At 46.2% G+C, this 25603-nt stretch overlaps 1 protein-coding gene across 21 annotated transcripts in view; it reads left to right on the top strand.

The window, feature by feature from the left end:
• Nucleotides 1–21101, top strand: part of Ptk2 (protein tyrosine kinase 2) — a 252149-nt gene extending 231048 nt beyond the window's left edge. For 13 of the 21 annotated variants that reach the window (XM_074069293.1, XM_074069292.1, XM_074069290.1 and 10 more), the window contains 6 exons: nucleotides 3675–3737; nucleotides 8349–8388; nucleotides 8696–8802; nucleotides 12958–13113; nucleotides 16288–16368; nucleotides 19887–21101. In XM_074069293.1, the coding sequence (XP_073925394.1) occupies nucleotides 3675–3737; nucleotides 8349–8388; nucleotides 8696–8802; nucleotides 12958–13113; nucleotides 16288–16368; nucleotides 19887–20099 (660 nt within the window). In that variant the 3' untranslated portion in view covers nucleotides 20100–21101. Of the gene's footprint in view, nucleotides 1–1279; nucleotides 1484–3674; nucleotides 3738–8348; nucleotides 8389–8695; nucleotides 8803–12957; nucleotides 13242–16287; nucleotides 16369–19886 lie in introns of those variants that run through there. The other 8 variants (XM_074069295.1, XM_074069301.1, XM_074069286.1 and 5 more) reach the window with 3 other exon arrangements.
• The last annotated feature ends 4502 nt before the right edge of the window (nucleotides 21102–25603 follow it).

Genomic DNA, 25603 nt, shown 5'->3' with positions numbered 1-25603 from the left:
ATTTATTAAGCATTCACTGTTTGCACAAGACTACTAAAGCACTTCTTTAGTTCTTGTGTTATTCAGGTGTTACTCTGCATGTTTCACAGGTGAGGAATGGGTCTGTATAGGATACGTCCTTTTCCAAAGGGGCTTGCACTGCCAATTGAAGGCTCTTGTTCATCCTACCTGCGGTCCAGCGTCCTCTCAGGTCACAGAGCTGCAGTAGGAAAGCAAGGGGCCCCATGGCCTGTCCTCCTGGGACTCAGCGTAAGATAGAAATGGCCACCTGATTAGGAAAAGGGAGGAGAGCAAATTCCAAAATGTTAAACCCTTTGATTCCATAATTCGTTTTTTAGAAATCTTTCCCAGGGAAGTAACCAGGGACTTAATCTAAGATGCAAAAGTGTCCACAGCCTGTTTATACAAATGAATTTTTTTCAAATAACCCAAATGTCTAGCATTAGGAAAACAGCTAGCACTCACACTAACCTAGTGATTTTTCAATATTAGCTCATTCACTTAAGCCTAACCATCCTGTGTGTGTCACAGTTGCTGCTGTGCAAACTCTGGTCACAGAGTTGAATTCAGATCGGGTTGAAGCCTGATCTGAGCCCAGGCTGCCCTGTGCCTGAGCGCATGCCCTTCACTGCTGTCTCCACCTCCTGGCGACATTGTCCAGCAGGGTATTGTGCAGTCTCAACGCTTCGCATTGTTTCCCGTGTAGATTTTATGTGAAGCAAAGGACTACACAGCATGGCTACACTTTTGTAGGCATATGTTGGCATCAGAGTGGTAACCAATGATGGCAGCTTACAGGTGGTGACATTGGTGGACTTACTCTGTTCAGTTCTTCTCAGTGTCTTAATTTTTCTTTCTTTCTTTTTTTTTTTTTTTTAATGGTGCTGGGAATTGAGCCCAAGGCCTTGGGCATGCAAGGCAGTCACTCTAACATTCCAGACCTTAATTTACATATAGATTATTAAATAATAGCAGACTTTTAAAACATTCTCCAAATGTGCAGTGACCACATCCTACATTTGTCCTGCTGGGTGTTTTGTTTTCTAAGATTATTGTTACACTTGTGTCAAACCTGTCTCCTCTGAGGCTACGGTTTGAGTGTATCTCCCATAGTTTATGTGTTCAAATGGTTAATTCCTTGCTGCCAGTGTTGGGAGGTGGACCTAGCAAGAGGGCTGCAGGATATAGGGTGGCACCCTCACCATGGGCTTAATGCTGCTGAGGGAGTAAGTCCCTTTTCTCTTAGGCAAGCACCCACTTGCCATCCTGCTTTCCACAGCAACTTGGAGTGACACCAGAAACAAACAGATACTGGTACCGTGCTCTTCGACTTCCCAGCTTTCAGTACCATGAGCCAAACTAAACCCTTCTTCATAAGGCAGTCAGTCTCAGCAACAGAAAACAGCCAAGACATCCTGCCTCTTCCAAAGCCCTTCAGCACGGCTTCTGAGCAGACCGGCTTCCTACTGATCTCACACTCGAAGGGCAGAGGAAGAAAGGTATAGTTTCAGATGCAGAAAAATGGTCACAAAAATAATGCAGAGAATTCACCAGACTTCCTGATATTAACACTTGACCATAATTGCTTTTTATTTAACATCCTTTTGTGTTTTTTTCTGAACCATCTAAAAGTAAATAGCAGGTATAATGCTCTTTACTCCTAGAAACTTTAATATATCGTTCTAAAAGTCAGGCTGTCTTCCTGCCTAGCATAGTCCAGGTGCCCAAAGGAGGCAGTTAACAGTAGGACAGAAGAGAGCCTAGATCATGAATCTTGGGCAGGTGTCCAGTGCCCTCAGTCTGCCTGACCCTGAACAGTCCCAGCCTCTTCCTGAGGTTTTTCCTGACCTTGATGTTCACATTAAGTAATAATCTACAACCTCTCCAGCACACTTTCTCACAGTCTCTTATGTAGTGGAGTCTTTTCCTCACTGTGTCCAGAGTTGAGGATCACTGCCTACACAAAGCTGCCTCCTCATTCAGACTGTGTGTAGCACTACTCTAGGGATTGTCCCTCCTTCAGCTGGGATCAGTGACTGGCGGGTGTTTGCCTGGTGTCCTTGCTGTCTGTCTCTTCATGTCTGTGCTCCCGCTAGAGAAGAGTCTAGTGGGGACACCTGCCCATGAATATTTCTTGAACGTGTCTCCCACTCTGCACAGCTGTGCGGGTCTTCTGAGATAGTCCTTCCTGATAAGACAGCACACTGTTCTGCCAGTGTGCTGACTGCAAACCTCTGGGTTGGCCTCACCTCCTGATACTAGGTTTGTGTGTCCCTGCCATCTGCTGGAGGGACTTGTTTTCGACACTGTCAGTTCCCAATACTACAGCGTTTGCGCAAAGAACAGCGCTATGCCTCCAGAACTTCATCAGAGTTACTCTTCACAGTGTCCAGAATTCTTCTGGTTTCCTTTCTTAATATGAGTGGAGGATTTAGGTTGTTTCCCATCTATATTTAGCTGGGTTTTTAGGTTAATATTTTTCCATGAAAGGGAATGTCTTTTACAAAGTAGCTCAGAAGTTCCCTCAGTCAGTAGTATATGGAGTGTGCGTCTGTGCTGACTGGGAATGGTGGGTGCACCAGAGATACAGCAGTTATGTTACAAGTTCTGTTTAGTGGACAGGAGACAAGTACGATGTACTCGCACCTTCTTTGCTCACATCCTGCCACTGCTGCCAGGGCTTAGGAGCCTCTGGTTATTAGAACAGTTTCCACAGGGGAGCTAAAATGAGCAGCACAAGTTTCAACCCTGCCCAGGGGACAGCCCTGAGGACACTCACAACTGTCCCCAGCCACAGGCTCTTCCCGATGAGTCATCAGGAATACCATCTCCTTGCACTCCGTGTTCCTAGACCTCCATGTCCCTTTAGGGTCTGCCGCATCCCCACCCAGAAGAGCAAGGAAGTGGGCAAAGGACAGTGTGGACCCTGTACTAGAAAGGCGTTTCCTCACAAGCTGCCAAAGAATCAGTCTGACTTCAGTAGGGAAGGAGTTGCAAGGCTTTGTGCCACAACAACATTTCTGGGCTTCAGGAGTACAAGGCCAGCCTGGGTAGCATAGTGAGACCTCATCTCAAAAAGTGAGGGTGCTGTGCATGGCAGTGCATTTCTGTAATATCAGCTCTGTGGGAAGCAAAGATAAGAGCGTTGCTGTCCGGGCAAAACCAGAAAATAGCGCAAGACCTTATTTGAAAATTAAAGCAAAAAGGGATGGAATAGAGCACTTGTCTAGCAAACACAAGGCCTTGGGTTCAAACCTCAAACCCCAGTACATACATGGATGCATGGATGGATGGATAGATAATTTTTAAAGTAAAATAGAAAAAGCCAAGATACACCTAAAGATCAATGTAGTGACTCAATTATGGAGCACTTTCTTGGCATGAGCAAGGACCTGGGTTCCATCCCCAGCACCAAACAAACAAACAAACAAAAAAGAAACTTGGGCTTTGTCAGTGGACACCTGTCAGGCATTTAGGACTGTGGAGCACAGATGCACTGTAACGACCCGGTGCTTCATTCTGAGATGGCCAAGTGCAGAGACAGGACGCAGGTGCTGCTGGAGGCAGGCCACAGCAGAGGACACATGTACTGCACACAGAGGAGTTTAATGTTATAAACTGTCAGGAACTGTCAAATGAACATGAATGTTTTGATTGTGTTTCAATTTTTCTAGAAACCTGATGTGAGGCTCTCTCGAGGCAGCATTGACAGGGAGGATGGGAGTCTTCAGGGCCCGGTGAGTACCTGCCCAAGCTGTCCCCTGGGCTCATTTTCAGACTCTGCTGTGCAAGGGCCAGCAGTGTTGTGTTCTAAGATACCCAAGCATACAACTTGTGATGTGCAGTAGAACAATCCATTCTATAAATATAGTGAACATTCTAGAACATTCTAGCTATACTTATTCAAATAGGCCATATGCAGAATTCTTACACAGATAGAGAAGTTTCCTGAGTCTTTTTTTTTTTTTTTTGTTTTTGTAGTAAGCCAGGCTCTCTGTGACCTAAATAAATAGGTATGCACATTAATTGGTTGCACACAGATCGTTGTTTGGTAACTTTTTATACTCTTAGTGTGTGATGCTAAAGGTTTCCATGGTCACATAAAATTTGTTCAGGCAAGATTTTTTTCTTCAGTATATTGGGAGAGAAATGCCCAAAATTCTCTTCAAAGAACTAGCCTATAATTGTTGCAAGTGTATGTTTAGCTGCCTAGAAATACTTCTTACTGTTTAGAGGGAAATGGCTTAAAGTATTTGTTAGGATTTACACCATCAGATGTCTGCTTAAATTAATGAAGACTTGTATGAACACCTGCTACACTATCAGGAGCAAACTGACAAGTCCTCTCATAAGACTTCTGGGTAGAAAGAAGCTGCCCACTGGACTCCTACACATGTGCGTGTATACAGCTGCCAATGCTTACCCTAACGTTTTCAAACAGTTTCTCACCCAATTTTGAAATAACAGTGTGCTGACTGTTTTCTGGATATTTCCACAATAAGCCTTTTCAGATGAACTGTAGCACCAACCTCAATCAAAATTCCATGTTCCAGGCAGCTCCAAGGAACATGTTACGGGATGACCCTACCAGGAACTCTTCCTAACCTGTACCCTAAAAACTTTCTTTTGGTGGCACTGGGGTTTGAACTCAGGGCCTCATGCTTGAGCCACTCTGCCAGTAACCCTAAAACTCTTCCCTGGCACCTACAAGATGTGCTCAGTTGCCACTTGTGAAGGTTTACCATCTCTCATCAGCCTGCACTGGCTCAGTGGGTCTGCAGATGACACAGGTCAAATGTTCATGACATTTATGAACAAAGTCCTGTTATAGCTGTTTAACACCGAGAGCTGGGAATGTGACTCAGTAGTAGAACACGTACCTAGCATACATAAGGCCCTGGGTTTGAGCTCCGGCACTACAAAAAAGTTATTTAAATCTTCGTAGCTGAGCTCCTTATGTTGAAAAGACTAAGGCATAACAAGCTGTCCTTACTTGTTAAGAAGAACTGGGCATCAGTGCAAAAATAAGTCCTCTTCAAGAGACCAACCAGTCAGGACGTTGCAATAGAAAATGTGTTAGAAAAGGAAAAATTCTTTGTGTTCCAGTATGTGGCATATAGAAGGTACTCAAAAAATCTGTAGAAGAACAAGTGGGTATGAAGATAAATAAAAAATACTTTATTAACAAAACTTGTAAGACAGACTGAGCATGTGGCAGGCTCACCTGTGATCTCAGTTTCCTGCATGCCAGACCTAGGTAATAATACTGACTGAGCACTTGCTTTGTATAATGCAGGATACTGTGCTGTGTGTTCTCATGTCTCTCTTGTGTTAGGCTGGAAGAAAACTTGGCCCAGGTGCTCTAGTACAGTGCCAAGTGCCAGACAGCACACTCATATTCAACTAGCCTGGCTTGCAGGCTTTCTTCACATCCTTTCTATAATCTGGGTTTTGTGGGGTGTTTTTTTTGTTTGTTTGCTTTGTTTTTTCTCTTTGGGCCTTTTCTAAAGATAACAATTTAGTTTTGATCCTTCGTTTGTTTGGTTGATTTTGTTTGTTTGTTGGGACTGGGGTTTGAACTCGGGGTTTGAACTCAGACATTCGTGCTTGCAAAGCAGGTGCTCTATTGATTGAGCCACACTTCAGTCCATTTTGCTGTGGTTATTTTGGAGATGGAATCTTGTGAATTCCTTGGCTGGGCTGGCCTCAAACTGTGATCTTCCCAATCTCAGCCTCCCAAGTAGCTAGGATTACAGGCATGAGCCAGCAGCTTCCAGCTTGACCTGTGTCTTAAAACACTTCAGCTTCAGCATTTCTGAAAATGTTGGACAGTGTTAGGGAGAACCCTTAGGCTTAGAAAGTAAATGGTTGTGAACTAGTTAACAGACGCAAATAACTAACTAGCATACATGAGAAGTAAAATTCTGTTTGGACTTTACGTGCAACTTGACAGCACATCAGTTTTGCAGCATCAACCCACTGTTAGGTAAATGTCCTCCTCAGTTGACAAAGGGAAAATCAAGGCTCCCAGCAGTCATGTGAGCTTTCCAAGGTCCACAGTAGATGTTCAGCAGGGCCAGGAGTGCACCTGGACTCCAGACGTGTGGCCCAGCAGATGTGTGGAGCAGGGGCTTTCCTTCCTGTGCCTGCCTTTGAGACAGAACCCACACCAGTGGCTAGTGGTGTGTTTAGCACATGTGCACTTTTGTTAGGTGAATGCAGAATGTTCTGAGAGCAGGTTTTTCTAGTTTCTTGAACTTGGAACCTGGAAGGCCTCTATGTTTTAAACCTGTCAGAATGTGTGGATTTTACTGCTGGCTGGCTGAGTACAGCATAGCCAACAAACACCATTGTTAATATTCTCTCCATGTTGCCCACTCCTCCCTGCTCTGGCTCCTCCCTTCTACACAGGCCATCTTCCTGCTGCTCTCCAGGTATTCTCCCACTCTGAGATTACTGCAGGGCTCCACATTCTCCAAAGGCCTCACCTTCACCTTCTCTTCCCCCAGCCAGCTGCTCTCTTCACCGGACACGTCTTCTAGCGGACTGTATCACATACTGTGATGTGTGATCTTTATCTACTTCCCTCCACTTCACTGCAGCTCCACAACAGCAGAAGCTCTGTTTGCATGAAGAATAGTGCCAGGAACAGAGCAGGGACTCCATGATCCTTGTGTAATAGATAAGCGTGGTGTGATAGATGGCACGTAAAGTGGAAAGCACTGTAGAAAAGCAAGTTGTTAGGGAATCACTCTTTCGACCTCAAGGTGTGAGGGTTTGCAAGTGTTTGAAATCAGCATAGGGGTTGGAGGTATACCTCAGTGGTAGAGCGTTGCTGCACACACATGAGGCCCTTGGTTTTAACCCTAGCACCACAGGAGTTTAAATAGAAAAAGGTTTTGCCAGGTGCAGAGACATGCACCTATAGTCTCAGTTACTTGAGAGGCTAAGGTGGGAGGATCACTGAAGCCCAAGTGTTCCAGGCCATCCTGGACTACATAAGATCCTGTCTTTAAAACCACACAAACCATAAATAAATAAGAAAATTAATTAATTAAAATCAGTGGTAAATGAAATGGTGAAAGCAACTATGGGTCCTGGGGTGTAGAGCAGTTTTTATTACATTGCTATTTCACAGCCCTGTATTTTCAAGAAGTAACCACCTTTCCAGGAGAAGATAAGGCACCTTAAATTATGTTTACAGCCAGGCGCTGGTGGGTCACGCCTATAACCCTAGCTACTCAGGAGGCAGAGATCAGGAGAATTGAGGTTTGAAGCCAGCCCAGGCAAATAGTTCTCAAGACCCTATCTCAAAAAATCCCTTCAAAAAAAAAAAAAAAGGCTGGCGAAGTGGCACAAGGTGTAGGCCCTGACTTCAAACCCCAGTACAGCAAAGAAAAGTTATGTAAACAAACCAGCTCATGATTAAAATAAGCAACAAAAGTCTCTGTAGCAGAACATGGTTCTAAAAAGATCTTTTTCCATTGAGTTAGACTCAGATTTTTTTTTTCTAAAGTGTGGGTATTCAGCCTAGAGCCTCACGCATGCTAAGCAGCAAGCACTGTACCACTGAGCTATACCCTCCACCAGATAGATTATTTTGAATGCAGTTTCAGAAGCTGAGTATTGTGGCACGCATGTGTAATCCTACCACTCAGGAGGTGGAGGCAGGAGGATCAGACGTTTTGAGTCCAGCCTGGGCTATATAGTAAGACCCTGTCTCAAAAATGAACAGCGCTCACTTCAGCACGTATACTAAAAGTGAATGAATGCGGCTTCGGACATAACGACCTGAGGAAGCCTGGTCTTAGTAGCTTTGTCTTTTCTCTATCCCAGGGATAGACATTCAGAGTCATATTTCAACTTCTCTGACTTGGCTCCTGCCCTGACCCAGAACTGGTAGAGGTGTCACACCAGACCATGACATGCACAGAACCTCAGGGACGGTGACAGCAGGGGCCCATGGAACATATAGAAGTCCCCTTTTTCCCGGGTCTCTTCTCACTGTCATTATTTTGACTGCTCAGAGTGGTCGGAGGGATTGTGCAGCAGAATGAGCAGCAGAGACATTCTGGGAAGGCCTGGGACTTTAGGTCTGTAAAGGTAACCTGGAAGAAATTGTAAGTGATATTTGTGCTACCAGAGAATCCTGTGCTGGCTTCTGCACAACCTTTCCCATGCCCCCTTTGTCATTGTTTGTTACTTTCCTACTCCCCACCTTACTAAGACTGTCTATCTTGGGACCCCAGTGTCGTGCCGAGTTACAGTGGATGGATGGTCAGGCAGGAAGAAAGGTCATTATCCATTGCACACAACGGCTCATTGACTGAACTTTTCTTTTCTCACAGACTGGAAACCAACACATCTATCAGCCTGTGGGTAAACCAGGTCAGTGAAGAAATGAGTTGTGCATCACAATGCTTGTATAATTGGGCAAGAGCAGGGTTTAATGTGTGATGTCATGGCTTTGGGATGCCCTGATGATTTTTACAGTCTTCCCTCTGCAGACCACAACAGTGTGTGTGTACCACATCTAGCAGTGCCTAGAGTACTGGGAAGCAGAATGTATTGCCATAAAATACCAGACTCCTCCTTAGAATACAAGCCTAGAGTCTATTGAATAGTTGAGGGGGGGGGTCTAGTAGTTTACTTCTTTTCATGAATGTTCATCATGGGAATCATTCCACTTTTCCAGATCCTGCAGCCCCACCAAAGAAGCCACCACGCCCCGGAGCCCCCGGTCACCTAGGCAGCCTTGCCAGCCTCAGCAGCCCTGGAGACAGCTACAATGAGGGTGTCAAGGTGTGCATCTAAGCCCGGGCATCACCGTCTGTTCTCAGGGCTGGTGGAGCCCCTGAGCCCTCAACAAGTGATGTCTGTTGTAGAGTGGGGCAGGGACACTGCCAAGGGGGTTGCAGGAGACCCAGGAGTCAGTGAGCCCCTGCTGAAGCCTCCAAGAGTAAGGAAAGTATGACATAAACGCCCTCCTGATTTTCTTTTTCTCTTTTTTTTTTTTTCCAGTACTGGAGTTTGAACTGAGGGCCTCACACTTGAAACACAGGCATACTAACACCTGAGCCACACTTCCACCCTTTTGTGCTTTAGTTATTTTTCATATAGGTCTCCTGTTTTTGCCCAAGCTGGCCTTGGAGTGTTATCCTCCTACTTATGACTCCCACATAGCTGGGATCACAGGCACATGCCACCATCCATAGCTTACTGGTTGAGATAGGGTCTTGCTAATTTTTGCCCCAGCTGGCCTCAAACTACAATCCTCCCAAATAGCTAGGATTACATCATGACCAGTGACTTTTCTGGTTTTCTTTGAGCATAGTAGATTTTAGGAACTTAGTCACATCCAGACTTTCTGGCAACATCCTCTCATCATGCAGATGTGTCTTTGGAATAAATGCTATTTCTGGTTTTAAAAGCTAATTAAGCCATGCTAGGCATCATGGCTTACACTTATAATTCCATCTACTTGGGAGTATTGCAGTTCAAGGATAGCCCAGGCAAAAATGTTACTGAGACCCCCATCTTCACAAATAGCTGGACGTAGTGGGGTATGCCTGTCATCCCAGCTACACAGGAAGTATAAATAGGAGACTCAGCCCAGGCATAAATGGAGATCCTGTCCCCAAAATACCAAAGCTGAAAAGTCTAGAGGCTTAGCTTAAATGGTAGAGAGCCTGCCTACCAATTACAGACCCCTAAGTTGAGCCCCCAGGACAGCCAAAAAAGAAATTTAAGCCAGTATGCCCAGGGTAAGTGAGGACATGTGTGATCACTGTCCCCAAGTGTATAAATATGGCCTCCCTCTCAGGTCAGTCAGAATTCTGTTTGTAGAAGGACTAGCAAAGACTTCGTTGGACCAGCAACAGAGTATGACCAGGCATGCTGCATGCTTCCCCTTGGCTGGGGGCTCTTCAGTCTCTGCCTCCCCAGGGGTATGCAATCAGGCACCAGTGTCCAGTTCTTCCAGGTCCCCTCAGTCCCTGTAAAGGGCTCAGAAACTCTCCTCTGAGGGCAGGAAAGAGGGGCTCTCTCTTCCAATCTGCCCACTTAAAGAGATGGGATCTCTTAACTTTCCACATGAGGTAATAAACTGTCTCTCTAACTACCTCCATTTCTCAGTCTGATACACAGTGTTTTCACACTGTAATCTCTCTCATATAGAAATGGCATTTTTTTTCTTCCTTAGTTTATTAAAAAAAAATTAAGGGTTAGAGGAGTGGCTCAAGTATCTTACTCTATAAGCAAACAATAAGTATGAGTTGCTTTTCTATTTAAGTAAAAAAAAGTAAGCTGGACATAGCAGCTCATTGGAGGCAGAGATCAGGAGGATCATGGTTTAAGGCCACCCCACAAAAAAATGTTCATGAAACCCTCATCTCAACCAATAAAGAAGCAGAGTATGGTGGCTTGTACCTGACACCCAAGCTAAGTGGAAAGCGTAAATAGGATCAGGGTCCAGGCCAGACTGGACAGAAATGCAAGACCCTATTCAAAAACTGTCTAAAGCAAAAAGAACTGGAGGTATGGCTCAAGTGACAGAGTACTTGCCTGGCAAGCACAGGCCCTGAGTTCAAACCCCACTAACACACACACAGGGGGGAAAAAAGTGTAGCAGTGGGGAGTGGTGTTACATAGCTGTAAACCCAGCACTTGGGAAACTGAGGCAGAAGTTCAGGTCCAGCCTGGACTACATAGAAAAAGAGGTGCATGTCATAATGGAAGGTGTCTTAAGTCTGGTAAGTATGGAACCAGGTTAGGATCAGCTTTGTTTTAGTGAGACCCTATCTCGAAAGCCAAGTGTTATAGCACACTTCTGTAGTGCCTGCTGCTTGGAAGGTGGAGGCAGGAGGACCACAGCTTGAGCCCAGCCTGGGGCAAGACTTTATTTGAAAACTAAACTAAAAAAGCAAAAGGACTGGGGGAGTGACTGAAGTGGTAGAGCACTTGCTTCCGTGAGGTCCTGAGTTCAATCTCCAGTACTGCAAAGCAAAAGTAAAAATTAAAAGAAGGATGTTTGTTAAACTTTGTTTTGTTCTTAAAAAAATAAGCTCCCAAGCTCTTTAGATATGCCACCATCCCAGAGTCCTTCTAGGGTGGTGTGACTGAAGGCAGTGAAGATCCCAAGGACCTGAGGAGCAGGGCATGGGCACTAAGCATGTGCAGTCTTCTCCCACGTCCTGTGGAAGTCCCCGGCACATTCCTGTGACAAGCATGTCCTCCTCTGTCACGAGGAGCTCTTACTCTCTTGACTCTTGCACGGCTGCCGGCTGCCCTCCCAGGCTTTGCATGCTGTCCTGCTCATTGATCTCATGGGAATGAGGCGAGCTGCATGGCAGGGTTCCAGTAACGCGGAGAAGACTGCAGACACAGCCACTCACAGGCCTCAACCGCCAGTAGGCCGAAAGTGCAGGGCAGGCTTGCAGCTCAGGCTGGGTGTTCTGTTCTGCTCATGTATTGGATGGGGGTTATCTGCTGCCTTATTAATATTGTTTTTCTTTTTTCCCTTTCTCTGATAAATTCCTTTAACCTTTCCTCACCTTCCATTCGACAATAGCCATGGCGGGTAAGCACATCGTGTCTGTGTGTCTGTCTAGCTCTCCATGTCACATCCAGCTCTTTGCATGCAGCTCTGGGCTAGCAAATGGGAATTTGGGTGGAGACTACTGTTGCTTGGTTTCTTGCCTCTTGTGATTGACAGATGCCAAAAACAGCATTTGCCTTATCCAGAGACTAAGTCATGAGCATCTCTGCAGTGAAGGGGTTACTTTTGACCTTTTCTAATGCGAACAGTTTATCTGTTCCAGTCTGCCTGAACCATAGCACCTGAGTTCAAAAGCAGACCCCTGCAGGTTTAGCCTAAGCTCCAGTACCAAGTCCGTGATTATGCAGCTGTTATGCCGCAGTTTAGTCCTAGCGCGCGCGCGCGCGCGCGCGCACGCACGCACGCGCACACACACACACACACACACACACACACACACACACACACACACACACACACACACACACACACACACACACACACACACACACACACACACACACACACACACACACACACACACACACACACACAGTCCTTTTTGTACCTAGTGTAATTCTAACCACCTTGGGTCTTTTGTTTGGGGGTTTCATTTGTTGTTTTGCATGACACTGGGCTTGAACTCAGGGCCTCGTTACTTTCTAGGCAGGTACCCTAACACGTGAGCTACTCCACCAGCCCCAACTTGAATCCTTAAACACTACTGAATATCTTCTGGAGGTCCATGTCACTCCAGTCTCAGTGCTCAGGTTATCATAGGTAATATTTGTACCCAAGCCTTAAGTGGGCATGTTTACATCTGGGGTTTCATCTGTCCTTCATTGCTGCTACCCAGCCAAGGCCTGCAGGCCCGTACACCCACCCAGCAATCAGCACAGAGCTGGCCTGTACCCCACCCCACTACTTGGACTTGTAGCTTTCTGCAAGATGTCCACTTAAAGCAGACCCATGTGTCTCTACTTTTGTCATTATGAAAATACATTTCTATCAGGTAGTTTGAGGGCAGCTGAGCTAGGCCATGTAATTTTTACTGCAGAACTTAAACTAGTAGAAATGTGTAGTGTTTATGTAGAATGTACACTTATGCAGCAAGTAAGTAGCTTTCTCTAAAACTTGGTAAACATTTAGCGATGTCAATTAAATAGGTTGTTTCTCCTGTGGTAAATGATTTTGGAGTCTGGGGTCACTGAATCACTTCTTTGAGTCATCTTTACTGTACTAAGTATTCTATCTCATTTCCTTTAACTGAGCTCAGAGAAGTCACTGCCTCATTTATCTGTCATTTGGATGAATTAACTTAGAGACGTCCTTAAACAGAGCTATATCCTGTACAAATACAAAAATTCATTATATTCTGTGATCTGCTTTGAAAAATGACCAGCTTCTGTATTGTCTGTCAGCTTCAGCCCCAGGAAATCAGCCCCCCTCCCACTGCCAACCTGGACCGGTCCAATGACAAGGTGTACGAGAATGTGACAGGTTTGGTGAAAGCTGTCATTGAGATGTCCAGCAAAATCCAGCCAGCCCCACCGGAGGAGTATGTCCCCATGGTGAAGGTAAAGTGCAGTTACACAAGGTACTGGCAAGGATGGTCTCGTGTACCAGGGGAGTGGGTACAGCCATCGGACATCTCAAGGTACCAGCAAAGTCAGCCTGATACCAGCTCTGGGTGTGAAGGCACCAGGTGATTACTATGAACTGCTATGCCTCTCTTGTTTCCTCCCATCAGTGAACACTAGGATGAGAGTATCCTGAAGCAATAGAGTCTTGTAATAATCATTACTCACAAATAGTCTTGAGTAAAGAAAGCAAGATGCAGAAGACTATGGCTAGTATAGAGCATTTATATAAAGTAGAAAAAAGGTGGGATTCAGATGTGGTGGAGCATGCCTATAACCCTAGCTACTTAGAAGGTAGAGGCCATAGGAGGATCGTGGCCAGCCTAGGCAAACGCATAAGACCCTATAAGATACAAACTAGAGCAAAAAGGGCTATGATGTGCCTTAAGTGGTAGAGCTCTGGAGGCCCTGAGTTTAATCCCCTGTACTGCCAAAAAAAAAAAAAAAAAAAAGTTGAAAAAATGCAAGCCAATCAATCCTCTATGAGACTTTGGGAGACATATTAGACTGTCCATCTGAGGAGGAGTCATGGGGGCAGAAAGATTGCCTGTATTCCTGTATTGTTTTTCCAAAGCTAAAGAATGGGTAGGTGAGTGTTGGTTGAATTTTAAAAAAAGGAGGATAAGCCAGGCCTAGTAGAGCATGCCTGCAGTCCCGGCTACTCAGAAGGCTAAAGAAAGGAGGATCGTGTGAGTCCAAGAGTTCTAGACCAGCCTAGGAAACAGAATGAAAGCTCCTCAAAAAGCGGGAGGACTGGAGGCGTGGTCAAGTGGTGGAGCACCTGCTTTGTAAGTGCAAAGCCCCAAGTTCAAACCCCAGATCCACCAAAAAGAAGTAGCTAAATAATACAAAAATAAAGAATGGACAAAGACACATGAATAAAAATACCATGCCAGCTCACTTAATATTTTCAGGTTGTGTTCAATGGTGTAGTGTCCTGGAACATGGCTGCAGATGCTCTCTGAACAAGGTGTGGTTCAAGGCAGGGTCTGCATTGCCCTTAGGGAGCCCCACACCAGCACACCACTGTAAGAGGTGCCCTGCATTCCAAGAGTGGTCTCTGACTCTGCTCCCCAGCCAGCAGTGCTGACGTGCTGGAACTCACTTCCCTTTTCCACAATAGGAAATGACAGGGACTTTATCATGCTTTTTGTTTTGGTTGGTTGGTTGATTGGTTTTTTTCTGGTGGTACTGGGACTTGAACTCAGGACCTTGCACTTGCCAGGCAGGCGCTGTACCACTGGAGCCACTCCACCAGCCTAAGCTTTACCATCTTAACAACATTTGGGTATGCAGCTCAGTGGCATTGAGTGCTTTCCTTGTTATTGTGAGCCATTCCCCCCAACTGAACTTTTTCTTTGCAAAGCTGAAACTTCATCGGTTGAACACTAACTCTTCACTGTTCCTCCCTCAGCCCTGACAGTCACTGCTCTACTTGTCTGTTTCCATTTGACTCATGGTGCGTCATATAAGTAGAATCATACGGCATCTGTCCTTTTGGAACTGGCTCGTTTAACTGGGGATAATGTCCTCAAGGGCCATCCGTGCTGTGGCTTGTGACGGAGTCTTTAATGCTGTTCATCTTCAGGGCTGAGCGCATCCTGCCCCTTTCATTCACCCCTCACCCAGCTGCAAGCACTTGGCTTCGTCCACCTTCTGCTGTTCATAGGCCTCTTCAGGGCCCTTCTTTGAGCTCTGAGGGTGGAATTGCTGCTGTATATGGTACTTCTGCTGAGTTCTCTGAGGAACTGCCGTACTGTTTCCACGGCAGCTGCGCCAGCATGCACAAGAAGTCCACTTTCACCATCTCGTGTGATTCTGTGTGTGTGGCTTGTTTGCTTTTCATGGTGATAGTTCTCGTGTGTGAGGTTATACCCCATTGCATTGACCTGCATCTTTTTGTCTGTCTTCGGAGAAAAAATTATTCAAGTCTTTTGCCCATATTTTCACTTGGTTTTTTTTAATTGTTGAGTTGTAGGATTGAACACACTTTTAATGTACCTTTTAGCAATCTTTGACACAGCTGCATGGATCACGTCTAGAGCACTTGCTCTGGGTTCATTCCCCAGTACTGCAAAATGAGTAAACAAAGACTAAACCGTGCTCTTATGACAGTTGTCACCAAAGTTCTTATGGGTGAACATGCATGAGCCAAGTTTGGAAAAGCAAACAATCAGTATTAAACAAAAGCACTCAGATCTTATGCGTGTTAAGATTTTACAAGTTTGCTTTATAGTAGCTATTTTTAACCATATTACAGTCACGCACAGCATAGCAGTGTTTCAGTCAGTGATAGACTGCTTATAAGAGGGTGGCCCTGTCCAATCACATCACCTAGGGACATTAGAGCTGCATTAATTTGTGCAAGCATGTTCTCTGGTGTTCGTACAGTATGAAAATCACACAACAATGCACTTCACAGAGGTCTGTCTCCCTATCTTTGAGCCAGACCTGACTACTAATGGTGCTGATGACACCTCCTTTGCATGCCGATTCAAGGACAAATATCTTCCTGGATTTATTCATAGTGCATAAGTAATTTAGTGTCTTAATTCATTACATTTTTGATCTTCATAAGAATGACAATAAAAATTCAAAATTTAAGGTCATGACTTAATTTAAAATTTATGATGATTAAATGTAAGAATTAATTGTGGTTAGGCCATTTTCTTTATCCCTCACATGTTTTGGATAAAGTATAAGGTTCAGAATGGGCTCCAGAGTGAGGCCTACCTTGCCTATGGGCAGCAGGAACATCTCTTTGGCCGGCCTTAGGCCAGATTGTGTACATACAGAAGTGGAGAGGAGTAGCATTTGTTCTAACCTGAGTTGGCAGGGCCTGCTTGTTCTAAGGTACTGTAATCTACTTAGAAACTCAGATGAGAAGCAGAGGAGAAGGCCTGATGTCTTTGCCTGACATGTGCAAGACAGTAAGGACAAAGGATAGTCAGGGAAGATTCAGTCATCACTAAGAAAAGCAAATACACAAATTTTCCTTAAAACTGGAAGAATGAAAACAAAAAAAAACAGACCTGAAAAAAAATGATCAATGTTGTTGGTATGAAACTTCTTTGTTGTGTTCTAATACTGGCTGTGGTTCTTGTCTGTTAGGAAGTCGGCTTGGCCCTGCGGACATTATTGGCCACTGTGGATGAGACCATTCCTGTCCTCCCAGCCAGCACCCACCGAGAGGTAGGGCACAGTGCTGGATGGGGTCACACTGGACATGCTCGGGGGCATCTGTGATGCTGCGTTAGTCAGTTTTTTGTATGAGATAAATAACTTGAGGGGTAAGGTTTTATTTTGACTTGTGATTTTAGAGATTTTAGTCTGTGGTCACTTAGCTCTGATGTTTTTAGGTCAGGAGGAAAGATAGAAGGGCCTGGCGACAGGATACTCCTTTTAAAGGTTCAAAGGCATGACCCTCACTGACCTGCTTCCTACCGCTAGAGCCCACCTCCTCTGAACCATCATTGGATTAATCCATTGATGAAGTTAGTTTCTTCATAATGATCCAGTCACTTCAGCACCACCAGCTGGAGAGCCTTTTGAGGGAACACTTCATATCCAAACCACAGCAGAGGCTGGTTTTGACTGCCCTGCAGGGGATGGCTTCTCCCTGACACTGACCCCAGCAGGACTTGGCCATTCAGTGTAGAGAGCAGCACCCACTCCAGTTTTAGAGCCACTGTGCAAGGTCCTCACATGGGACGCAAGGTGGCTGGGAGCACCCTCTGGACAGAAGGCCAAAGAAAACAAGAAAGCATCCCAGTCCCCTGCCTGCCTGCTCCTTCATAAAGATCAGTGTTTGCAAATGATATAAAAATCTTTAAAGTTAATAAACGTCTCCAGAAATTTTTCAACAACTTAAATTCACCCAGAATTACTGTGTGCCAGCAACAGTCTTCATTTTTCACCACTGTTTGGCAGTTCTGCCTCATACATATAACTCACAAATGACAGGGCGCGTCTGCATGTTGTCGCTGTGCCCTCAGCAACCCCAGCTCAGCAGCGTGCACTGTGCTGGGGATCTGAGGACAGAAGGTACGTTCCCCCAGAGTTACAGCTGCAGCCCTGCTCTCCTCATGCCTCTCCCTCCACCTCCAGCTGTCCCTTCCCTATTCTCTCTAGAGTAGTGTGCACTGTCCTTCGAGCTAGTCAGCACAGGGTTTTGATTTTTACTCTGTGCTTTGAAAGGATTTCAAGCTTGTAGAGAAATTAGAAGATTAATACAGACCTTTACCCACCTCTTAACACTTCACCACATTTGCCTTCTGCTTCCCTGCCATCCATCTGTGTGTCTGCACACGTGATGCACTGTTTGTGAGCATTTGAGAATAGTTTGCACATATGTCCCCTTTATCCTTGAACACATCATTGGATATTTCCTGGTAACATGGCTGCCCTCCTGTGTAACTTCCCTGCAGCTGCATACTTTGGGCTTCACGTTGCAGGAGCAGCCCTTCCTCTCTGTAGGGCATACTCCCAGCCCATCACCTGTTCCATGGCTTTCTGTCTAGTGCAGGATCAGCCTCATGATTGTATGTCACATGTGACATTACACATTCATCTCTGCAGCCTCCCTTCTTTGTCTTCCACACGTTGACACAGGGCTCATTTACTTTGAAGACTGTTCTTGAAGTTGGGCTGTGGGATGTTTCATAAACATAGATACTTCCCCTAATTAGACATAGGCCTTTTGTATCTGGCTCAGCACTGCAAAAGGAACGTTGAGTCCTTCTTAGGCCCGTGTTGGAGACACATGCCGTCCATGGCCAGTTTATCATGAGGAGCCAGCAGGACCCTGAGGGGCAGGTGAACCCTTCTGCAGTTGGTGGTTCGTCTGTAAATGGGAAGAAGCAGAGTGCCTCTGATCAGTCCACGGTGTCTCTCTGACCACAGCACTGTGTGGGCTCACCCTCTTTGCCTTGTGCACTGGGGCTCTGATTGCTTTTCCATGACAAGCAACCATCTTGTCAAAAAGTACCATAGGCAAAACAATGGTGTCCTCACAAGGTGCTGACCATTTGTCCTACCTACTCCAGTAGACGAAGCCAGAAGTCATCTCTACATCTCCCTGGCTTTCCTCACAGAAGCTCTTTTCTTAATTATTCAAGTTTTATGGAAGAGGACCCTCTCTCTGGTCCTACTTCACCTTTCTCCTGCCCCTCTCCCGCCTGCTTACCAACTCCCCCCACCCCAACTCCCAGGGTCAGAGCCTTCCTCACTCCCTCCTCCAGCCCAGGTCCCCCCCCGCCCCCCACACACATACACCCGCTGCCGGCTCTTTTCTGCTGCCATGAGTGTGGTCATCTCCCAGGTTGATGCCACCTGCTTTTTAAAGAATACTGTATGCCTTGACTAGTCTCCCCGCTTTCATAGATCAAGCTGATTGCAAGCTGTCTGCTGGGTGATGGCAGAAGCAATCTGCTCTTCCTCATTTGCTTCCCTCAGCAATGGCACTGCTATGCCCATGCCCCATCAGTGCCCTCTACATACTCGCAAGATAGACAGTATCCCAGTATTCCGCTCACCTTCACAGCACCATCACTCCCCTGAGCATCTGTGATGTCTTGTCTCCCACCCATTCTTTCCATTCCGCCTCCATCCTACCACAAAAGCCTTCTAGAACAGCTCTCTAGATTATGTCATTCCCCATCCTTGAAATCTCTTATGCCACTCACTGCCATGTTCAGCGAGGCAGAGGTCATCTTGTATAGCCCCTCACAGTTGAAGTTTGTGCAGTGTAGGGGAAATTCACACTCTCCTCTGTGGAGTCTTTCTGAGACAGAATGGCTTGCCCTCTCTCTGTGCATTTCTGTTGGGGTTTATTCCTGTGGGCTACAGGTGGCTCTGTATGCTTCTTCCCACCCTGGACTCTGAGGCGTACAAACATGCCTAGCTCCTTCTTGGGTCTGCAGGTCAGAGTGCTTCATGCATGGTAAATATTCAAGAATCACTAAAAGAGGCTGGCAGAGTGATTCAAGTGATAGAGCACCTGCCTAGCAAGTGTGAGGCCCTGAGTTCAAATCCCATATACCATCAAAAGAAAAAAATAATCACTAAAAAAACAAATGGCTAAGTTGGTTGAAACAAAAAGTGTTGTGAGCCTCCAGCAGGCAAAGCACTCTGACCTGCAGGACAGCATTTAGGTTCCATGGCTGATCACAATGGAGTGGCACTAGGAGACTCCTGACATCGACATACCATCTCTCCTGTGGCTGGGAAAGGTCCTTAGAGAGAGTTGACATAAAGCCAGTGCCAGATCCTGGTGTTTGTTCTGGGTCAGAGATGAGCTAGCTATGTGACCTTCACCAGGTCACTTTGTGTCTCAGTTATCTACACTGAAGTGAGCATTTGGACTAAGTGATCTCAGAGGTTCTGTTAGGTTCTGTGATTCTACTATAAAACTAGGAGGTTCCCTGCCAGATGCTAAGTTATAAACAGCAAATGCAGAATGGAGAGAAAGTGAGCTGTGGTGACAGTGAGGGTATGAATGAAAGGAGCACATAAGGTATGCACAGTCATAGCCTGCATATGCGCAGGGTCACTACAGCGGCTCTGTTTCTAGAGGAAAGATTGATTTCACATCCTGTTACTTGTAGGGGAGATTTATTTGAGAGACAAAATTTTCTTCCCATGGAGCTGCCAAAGAAAGGCTTATGAAAAATCCCTAGAAGCAGTCTGCTGACCCTGTCTTGTCCTTACAGATTGAAATGGCACAGAAGCTTCTCAACTCTGACCTGGGTGAGCTCATCGGCAAGATGAAGCTGGCGCAGCAGTATGTCATGACCAGCCTGCAGCAGGAGTATAAAAAGCAGATGCTGACCGCTGCCCATGCCCTGGCTGTGGATGCCAAGAACCTGCTTGATGTTATTGACCAAGCCAGATTGAAAATGCTGGGGCAGACGAGGCCTCACTGAGCTGCCGCCACCCCTTGGACATGTTCTCTAGCCTTCCACCAGCAGCGAGGAATTCACCCGGGTCCTCGGTCGCCAGCACTCAACAGCTCCAACTGAATGACAGCTGGTTGAAATCTCTAAGCTTTACCACGTTTTGATTTGGGTCAGTTTTGGTTATTGTTTTTAAATCATGATATCCAGAAACGTCTGGGATCCAAAATGTGGCATTTTTCTGAGAATGAGAATTATACACTAAGAAGCTTTGAAGAATCATGAAGGACAATTGGTGTTGGCGGTAAGATGTGTCGCGTGGAAATGGCCTGGGACCGTGGTCATCCCTGACCCACCTTCGCTGCATATTGAAAGAAAAGCACGTGCAGGAAAATTCAGAAACCAGGAGGCTGGACTCCTTCCTGCCAGGGCTACTGCGCAGGCCCAGCTGCAGTGTGCTAATCCATTTACAAAGAGAGATACAAAAGCTATATTTTGAAGACTCCAGTCATTTGAGAAGAAAAGCTACCACCCTTTCTGTCTCTCCCACCTTTTCCTTTCATGTGGACATTGAAGCCTTGGGTTGGGAACTAGCTATAGAACATAACTAAAACTCTTTCTTGTCTTTTTTCACCAGAATTATGTGCCAGTTTTTTGTAGCAATGTAATTTCTCTTGGAAGCAGAAATGCTTTGTACCAGAGCACCTCCAAACTGCATTAAGATGTTCCAGAACCATCCCTGTTTTCCATTTTTATATAATTTATAAAGAAAGATTAAAGCCATGTTGACTATTTTACAGCCACTGGAGCTAACTAACCCTTCATTGTGTCACTGTCTTCCCAGGAGCAAATTCAGCAGAACAGAGGGATTTGGGTCTCTTTAGATGTCTGGTTATTCCACCACCCATTCTGTTAGATAATTTTGAAAACTCTACCCTCCCTTTAGTTTGTTGGGGGATATAAATTATTCTCAGGAAGAATATAATGAATTGTACAGTTACTTTGACCTATTAAAAAGGTGTCACCAGTAAAGTTCTTGTTGCAGTAGCCTCTCTTGGTTCTTCTTCAAGTCACTTCAACATTTTCAGGAGGCTTGTCAGGTAGAACACAGGGAAGCTACCACCGTTTCTAGTTTCTTTCCTCCCCTGGTCTCCTGAGCAGGTGGAGATGCCACGCACAGTGCCTCGCACATGTCCACCTCTTTCTTCTGTCTTCACTCAGGAAATAGGAAGCTTGAGGCTCCTGACCATGGAGAATTTGTTTGCAACCTTGGTATTGTGGTAGCCCATCCAGACTTGAGGAAGCTGCTTGTATGCAGGCCACTTAACAAGGGAATTGTCAACTTGGGTCTCCCAGCCCTCCTTAATCTGGCTAGAACCTCTCTGAGCCAGAAACCAGGAGTGAACAGAACTGGGATTCACAGCATTGGCACTGTGGGAAGGAGGTCGAGGAACACAGACCCCACCCAACCCCCAGAAGAGGGATCCACCAGGACATTATCAGATGCAAAAATGGTTGTCTTTGGATATGTAACATTTAATTCATCTAGAGAAAATGTCAAGGATTGTCATCCTAAGGTTTTGTTTATTTTCTGGCATTCTTAAGTCTGTTTTCTCATCTATAAGATAGCGATTATGGCCCAGTGTCAGTGGCTCATGCCTGTAATCCTAGCTTTTTGGGAGGCTAAGATCAAGAGGATCAAGGATCCAGGGCAGCCTGGGCACAATAGTTTGCAAGACTCCATCTCCAAAATAATAGTTTGCAAGACTCCATCTCCAAAATAATAGTGCAAAATGGACTGGAGATGTGGCTCAAGCAGTAGAGCTCCTGGTTTGGAAACACAAAGCCCTGAGTTCAAACTTCAGTCACAGAGGAAAATAAAAGTGATTGTGGGCTGAGATGCAGCTCAGTGAGTGGTACAATGCATGCCTAGCATGTATAAGGCCCTTGAGTTCCAGCCCCAGCACTGCAATAAAAGGAAGGGAGAGATGAAAAGAAAGAGAAAGATGACAGATAGACAGACGAGAGAGAGGGTTGGAAAGCTAGAAGGCAGAAGTGTAGACAGATGGTTACCATGAGGGTTATTATTAAATAAGTCCACTGTAAATGCTTGTGACCATGGCCAGGACATCCTGTACATTACGAGACATGTAGCAGCTCCCTGCCCTCCCCCAACCCAGAAGCCAGGGAAGCCAGGAGCGCCCCCACAGTTCTGGCGATGCTAATGTCCCATGTCAGGAGGCAAAATAGACCAAGCTCTCTGCTCTTAGACTGCCTGAGAGTGAGGACTCATTGCACTGCACCCTTTGCCTTGGAAGCCCACTCTTCAGGTACCCCTGCTCTTTCTCCAGTGCTGGGAGTCAATGTTGAGTCTTAGACCTTGAACACCAAGAAAAAGACCTTGGTTGTGAGAACAGGTAAAAAGGCAGGTAACCTGGCAACTCATGGGCTAGAGGATAGAGGTGGGGACTGGTCCCACCAATTCAAGTCTCAAGACACAGAAAAAAAAAACAAAAACTCACTTGAAACTAAAATGTAACAGTGAGAGCCTCATCAGGGTGTTGTCATTTCCTTGTCCTGAGTGCCAGATTACAGGCATGAGCCACCAGCGCCCAGCTTTTACACCATTTTAATTAAAGAGCAATTTAAGAAGGCCTGCAGATCTAAAGTTTATTGAATTATTCAAAGGGGAAGGCCTCCTTGTAACTGCCAGGTTAACAGCAGAACCACCATCCTGGTTGTCTTTATCAGCAGTAGAGATCTAATTTCCATGCAACAAGAACCATAGTGGCTGGGCGTAGTGGTGCACACCTGTAATCTCAACACTCAGGAGGTGGAGGCAGGAGAGTCATGAGTTCCAGGACATCCTGAGCTACATAGCAAGGTGTGACTCACAAGTGGTAGGGTGCCTGCAAACCCCAGAACCACCAGAAAATTAACCTGAGTGTATACGTGGGTGATTTTCTTCAAATGGATGCATCCAGTGACCTGTGCCAGGAGGAAGAGGACAGGGTCACTCAGGAGGCTTCCTTTCCCACTGGCTGGCTGCTGGACTCCAGTGCTACAGGTCACTCCTGGGGCCGTGTTGTGTGCACTCTCATTTCTGGCTGCTTTCACTCAGAATGATGGTTTTGAATATTTACGTTACCATTCTCTTGCCCTCTGTCAGATCTGATGATAAGCAGGACCACGGCAGTTTTCAGATTGAGAATAAAACTGCACGGAGGAGCGTCGTACAAAGACAAGCTTGCATTTCTCAGGCATGTCATCTAGGGAGCGAAACTCCTGAGGCGAGCGGTAGAACGCGTTTGACTTCGTAAGAACTGCAGCTTCTTCCCAGTGGAGTCGTGCTGTCTTACTGTGCAAGCACTCCAGGTGCTGCACACGCTCACCAGTCTCTTTTGGCACAGATACTGGGGATTGAGTTGAGGGACTCAAGTTTGCTGGGAAACTAGCAAATAGTTGCAACACACCCCCAGCCCTTTTTTCTTTAGTTTTTCAGATAGGGTCTCACGCTTTTGCCAGGCAAGCCTCCTGAGTAATTGGGGTGTGCACCACCACACCCACCTGTCAGTGTGTGCGCTTCAGACTTTGCAGGCTGGAGTACTGTCACGTTTTGATCTGTGTTCCCTCAGTACCCAGTAGTGTGGACCATCTTACGCTTTTTAGCCATTTGTCTACTGTTCTTGTGAAGTATTGGCTCAAAATTTTTGCCCTTACTGAAGTTGATAGGGCTAGGGATGTAGCTCAGTGGTAAGGCACCTACCCAGCAGATGTGAGCCCAGGTTTAATCTGTTGTTTTGTCAGAGCACAATGGGCACCAGTCTTCTCCACACTGGTGCATTGTTCTCCCTGTATCTTCTCTTTGCCTGGGGCTTGACTGTTCATTTTCCTAACTGTATCCATGTGTTCTTACTTGGGGATTGGCAGAGGGGTTGTTGTGGTTGGGATTTCATTGAATTTATAAATCAACTTGGGGAGAACAGACATCTTGACATGTTTCCATCTTTTCAGAAACATGAATTTAATGGGTCTTTTTTGGGATGTGTTTTTGCTACATTTTGTTTTTGTATGTGTGTGTTTGTAAGAAAAGTGATCTCTATCAAAGTATTTGTTACCCTCTTAGATTACTTAAAAATTCCTCAGGTCGCCATCTTAGGTGACTTGCATATTTTAAGGGTCCTTGCTGCTTCTTCCGGATTCCTGTACAACTCCATTGTCCACCAAACTGCATGCCCTAACCCATCCCCTAAGCTTTTTAGCCATCTGGGAAAGACTGTGACTCTTTGACCTGGACATGGTGTCAGCAAGGGAGTTCTGGCCTCCAGAGAACAGATTTCTGGTGTCTTACGCTGCCCAGTTTGTGGCTCTTTGTTGCAGTTCAGCAGCTCCAAAAAACGAACCAAGCCATAAACCCTTCAGTGTGCACCGCCCAGTAGCCCGGCCAGTCACCTCCCCCACAGTCAGGAAGTTCAGTGTTCAGTGGTGCGAGTCTGCCCATAATGTCCTTACAGTGTGTCCCCAAATCCAAACCCCACCCCAGGACCTTACATGGCATTTTATTTTTAACTGTGGTACTGGATCACACATAACGGGTGCCCTCTGTCACCAAGCTGTGCCCCAGCGCTCTGCATGGTATTCACTTGTCCTGTTCCTTCAGCAGTGCTGTTCTCAGCAATTGTGCAAACTGTCAAACAGCTATTGTTAAAAACAGGTGACATGCCCCATGCTCCCTCTTCCCGGTTATCATAGTATGGGTGTGGTGGCAGTAGGGAGGATGGTTCTGTGCCTGCCCCCCTCCCCAGCTGTGCCCCTTGAGGTCATGTGGACAGCTGGAGCTCACCAGAGTGGCAGTTTTTACCCCATGGCAGTTGGCAAACTAAATCAAAGCTTTCTTTCCTGAGAAGTTGTTAGATGTTGGGCAGCAATTCCTGCTCCACAGGCTCCTGATCTGGAAGCTTCTTGGTCACCTTTGGTCTTTCATCACATTGTATTCTTTTGTTTTTCAGTTTTTTGAGACAGGGTCTTCTCTGTAGCCTAGGCTGGGCTGGCACTCGCAGTCCTCCTGCCTCTGCCTCTGGAGAGGTGGAATTCTAGCTGTGCAAAGTGGCCCTGCTGGGGTCTGCCTGGTACTTCCTTGTTGTCAGTTCAGGGTGACCCCACCCCACTCATCCCTGGAGAAGACTGGGGGTAGAGACCACACACCTGTCCCTTGGGCTTGGTCCACAGTACATTGGAAAGGTTGGCATGGACCTGGTGGCCCTGCTTCCTGTGCCACCCGGCTCCCCAGCTCTCTGGGGTAATGTGGCCTGCAGGAAGATAACATGCTGGTCACCTGACATTCACTCCCACAAGGTGTTCGTGACATGGGCCTGGTTGCCCCACCCCATCAGGTGTCATCCCCCACATTCCATTGATTTGGCCGGTCAGGGTGGATAGCTGGGTGTGGGTGCCCCCACCTGCTGTAGGGTGGGCATGGGCTGAGGTGCTTCTCGCTAACCATTCTTTGGGGTCCATTCTTCAAGAAGGGAACA

The sequence above is a fragment of the Castor canadensis genome, chromosome 3, assembly GCF_047511655.1.
Source record: "Castor canadensis chromosome 3, mCasCan1.hap1v2, whole genome shotgun sequence".
Lineage (NCBI taxonomy): Eukaryota > Metazoa > Chordata > Mammalia > Rodentia > Castoridae > Castor > Castor canadensis.
Note: the sequence above shows the minus strand (reverse complement) of the source record. Positions and strands in the feature narration are given on the sequence as shown.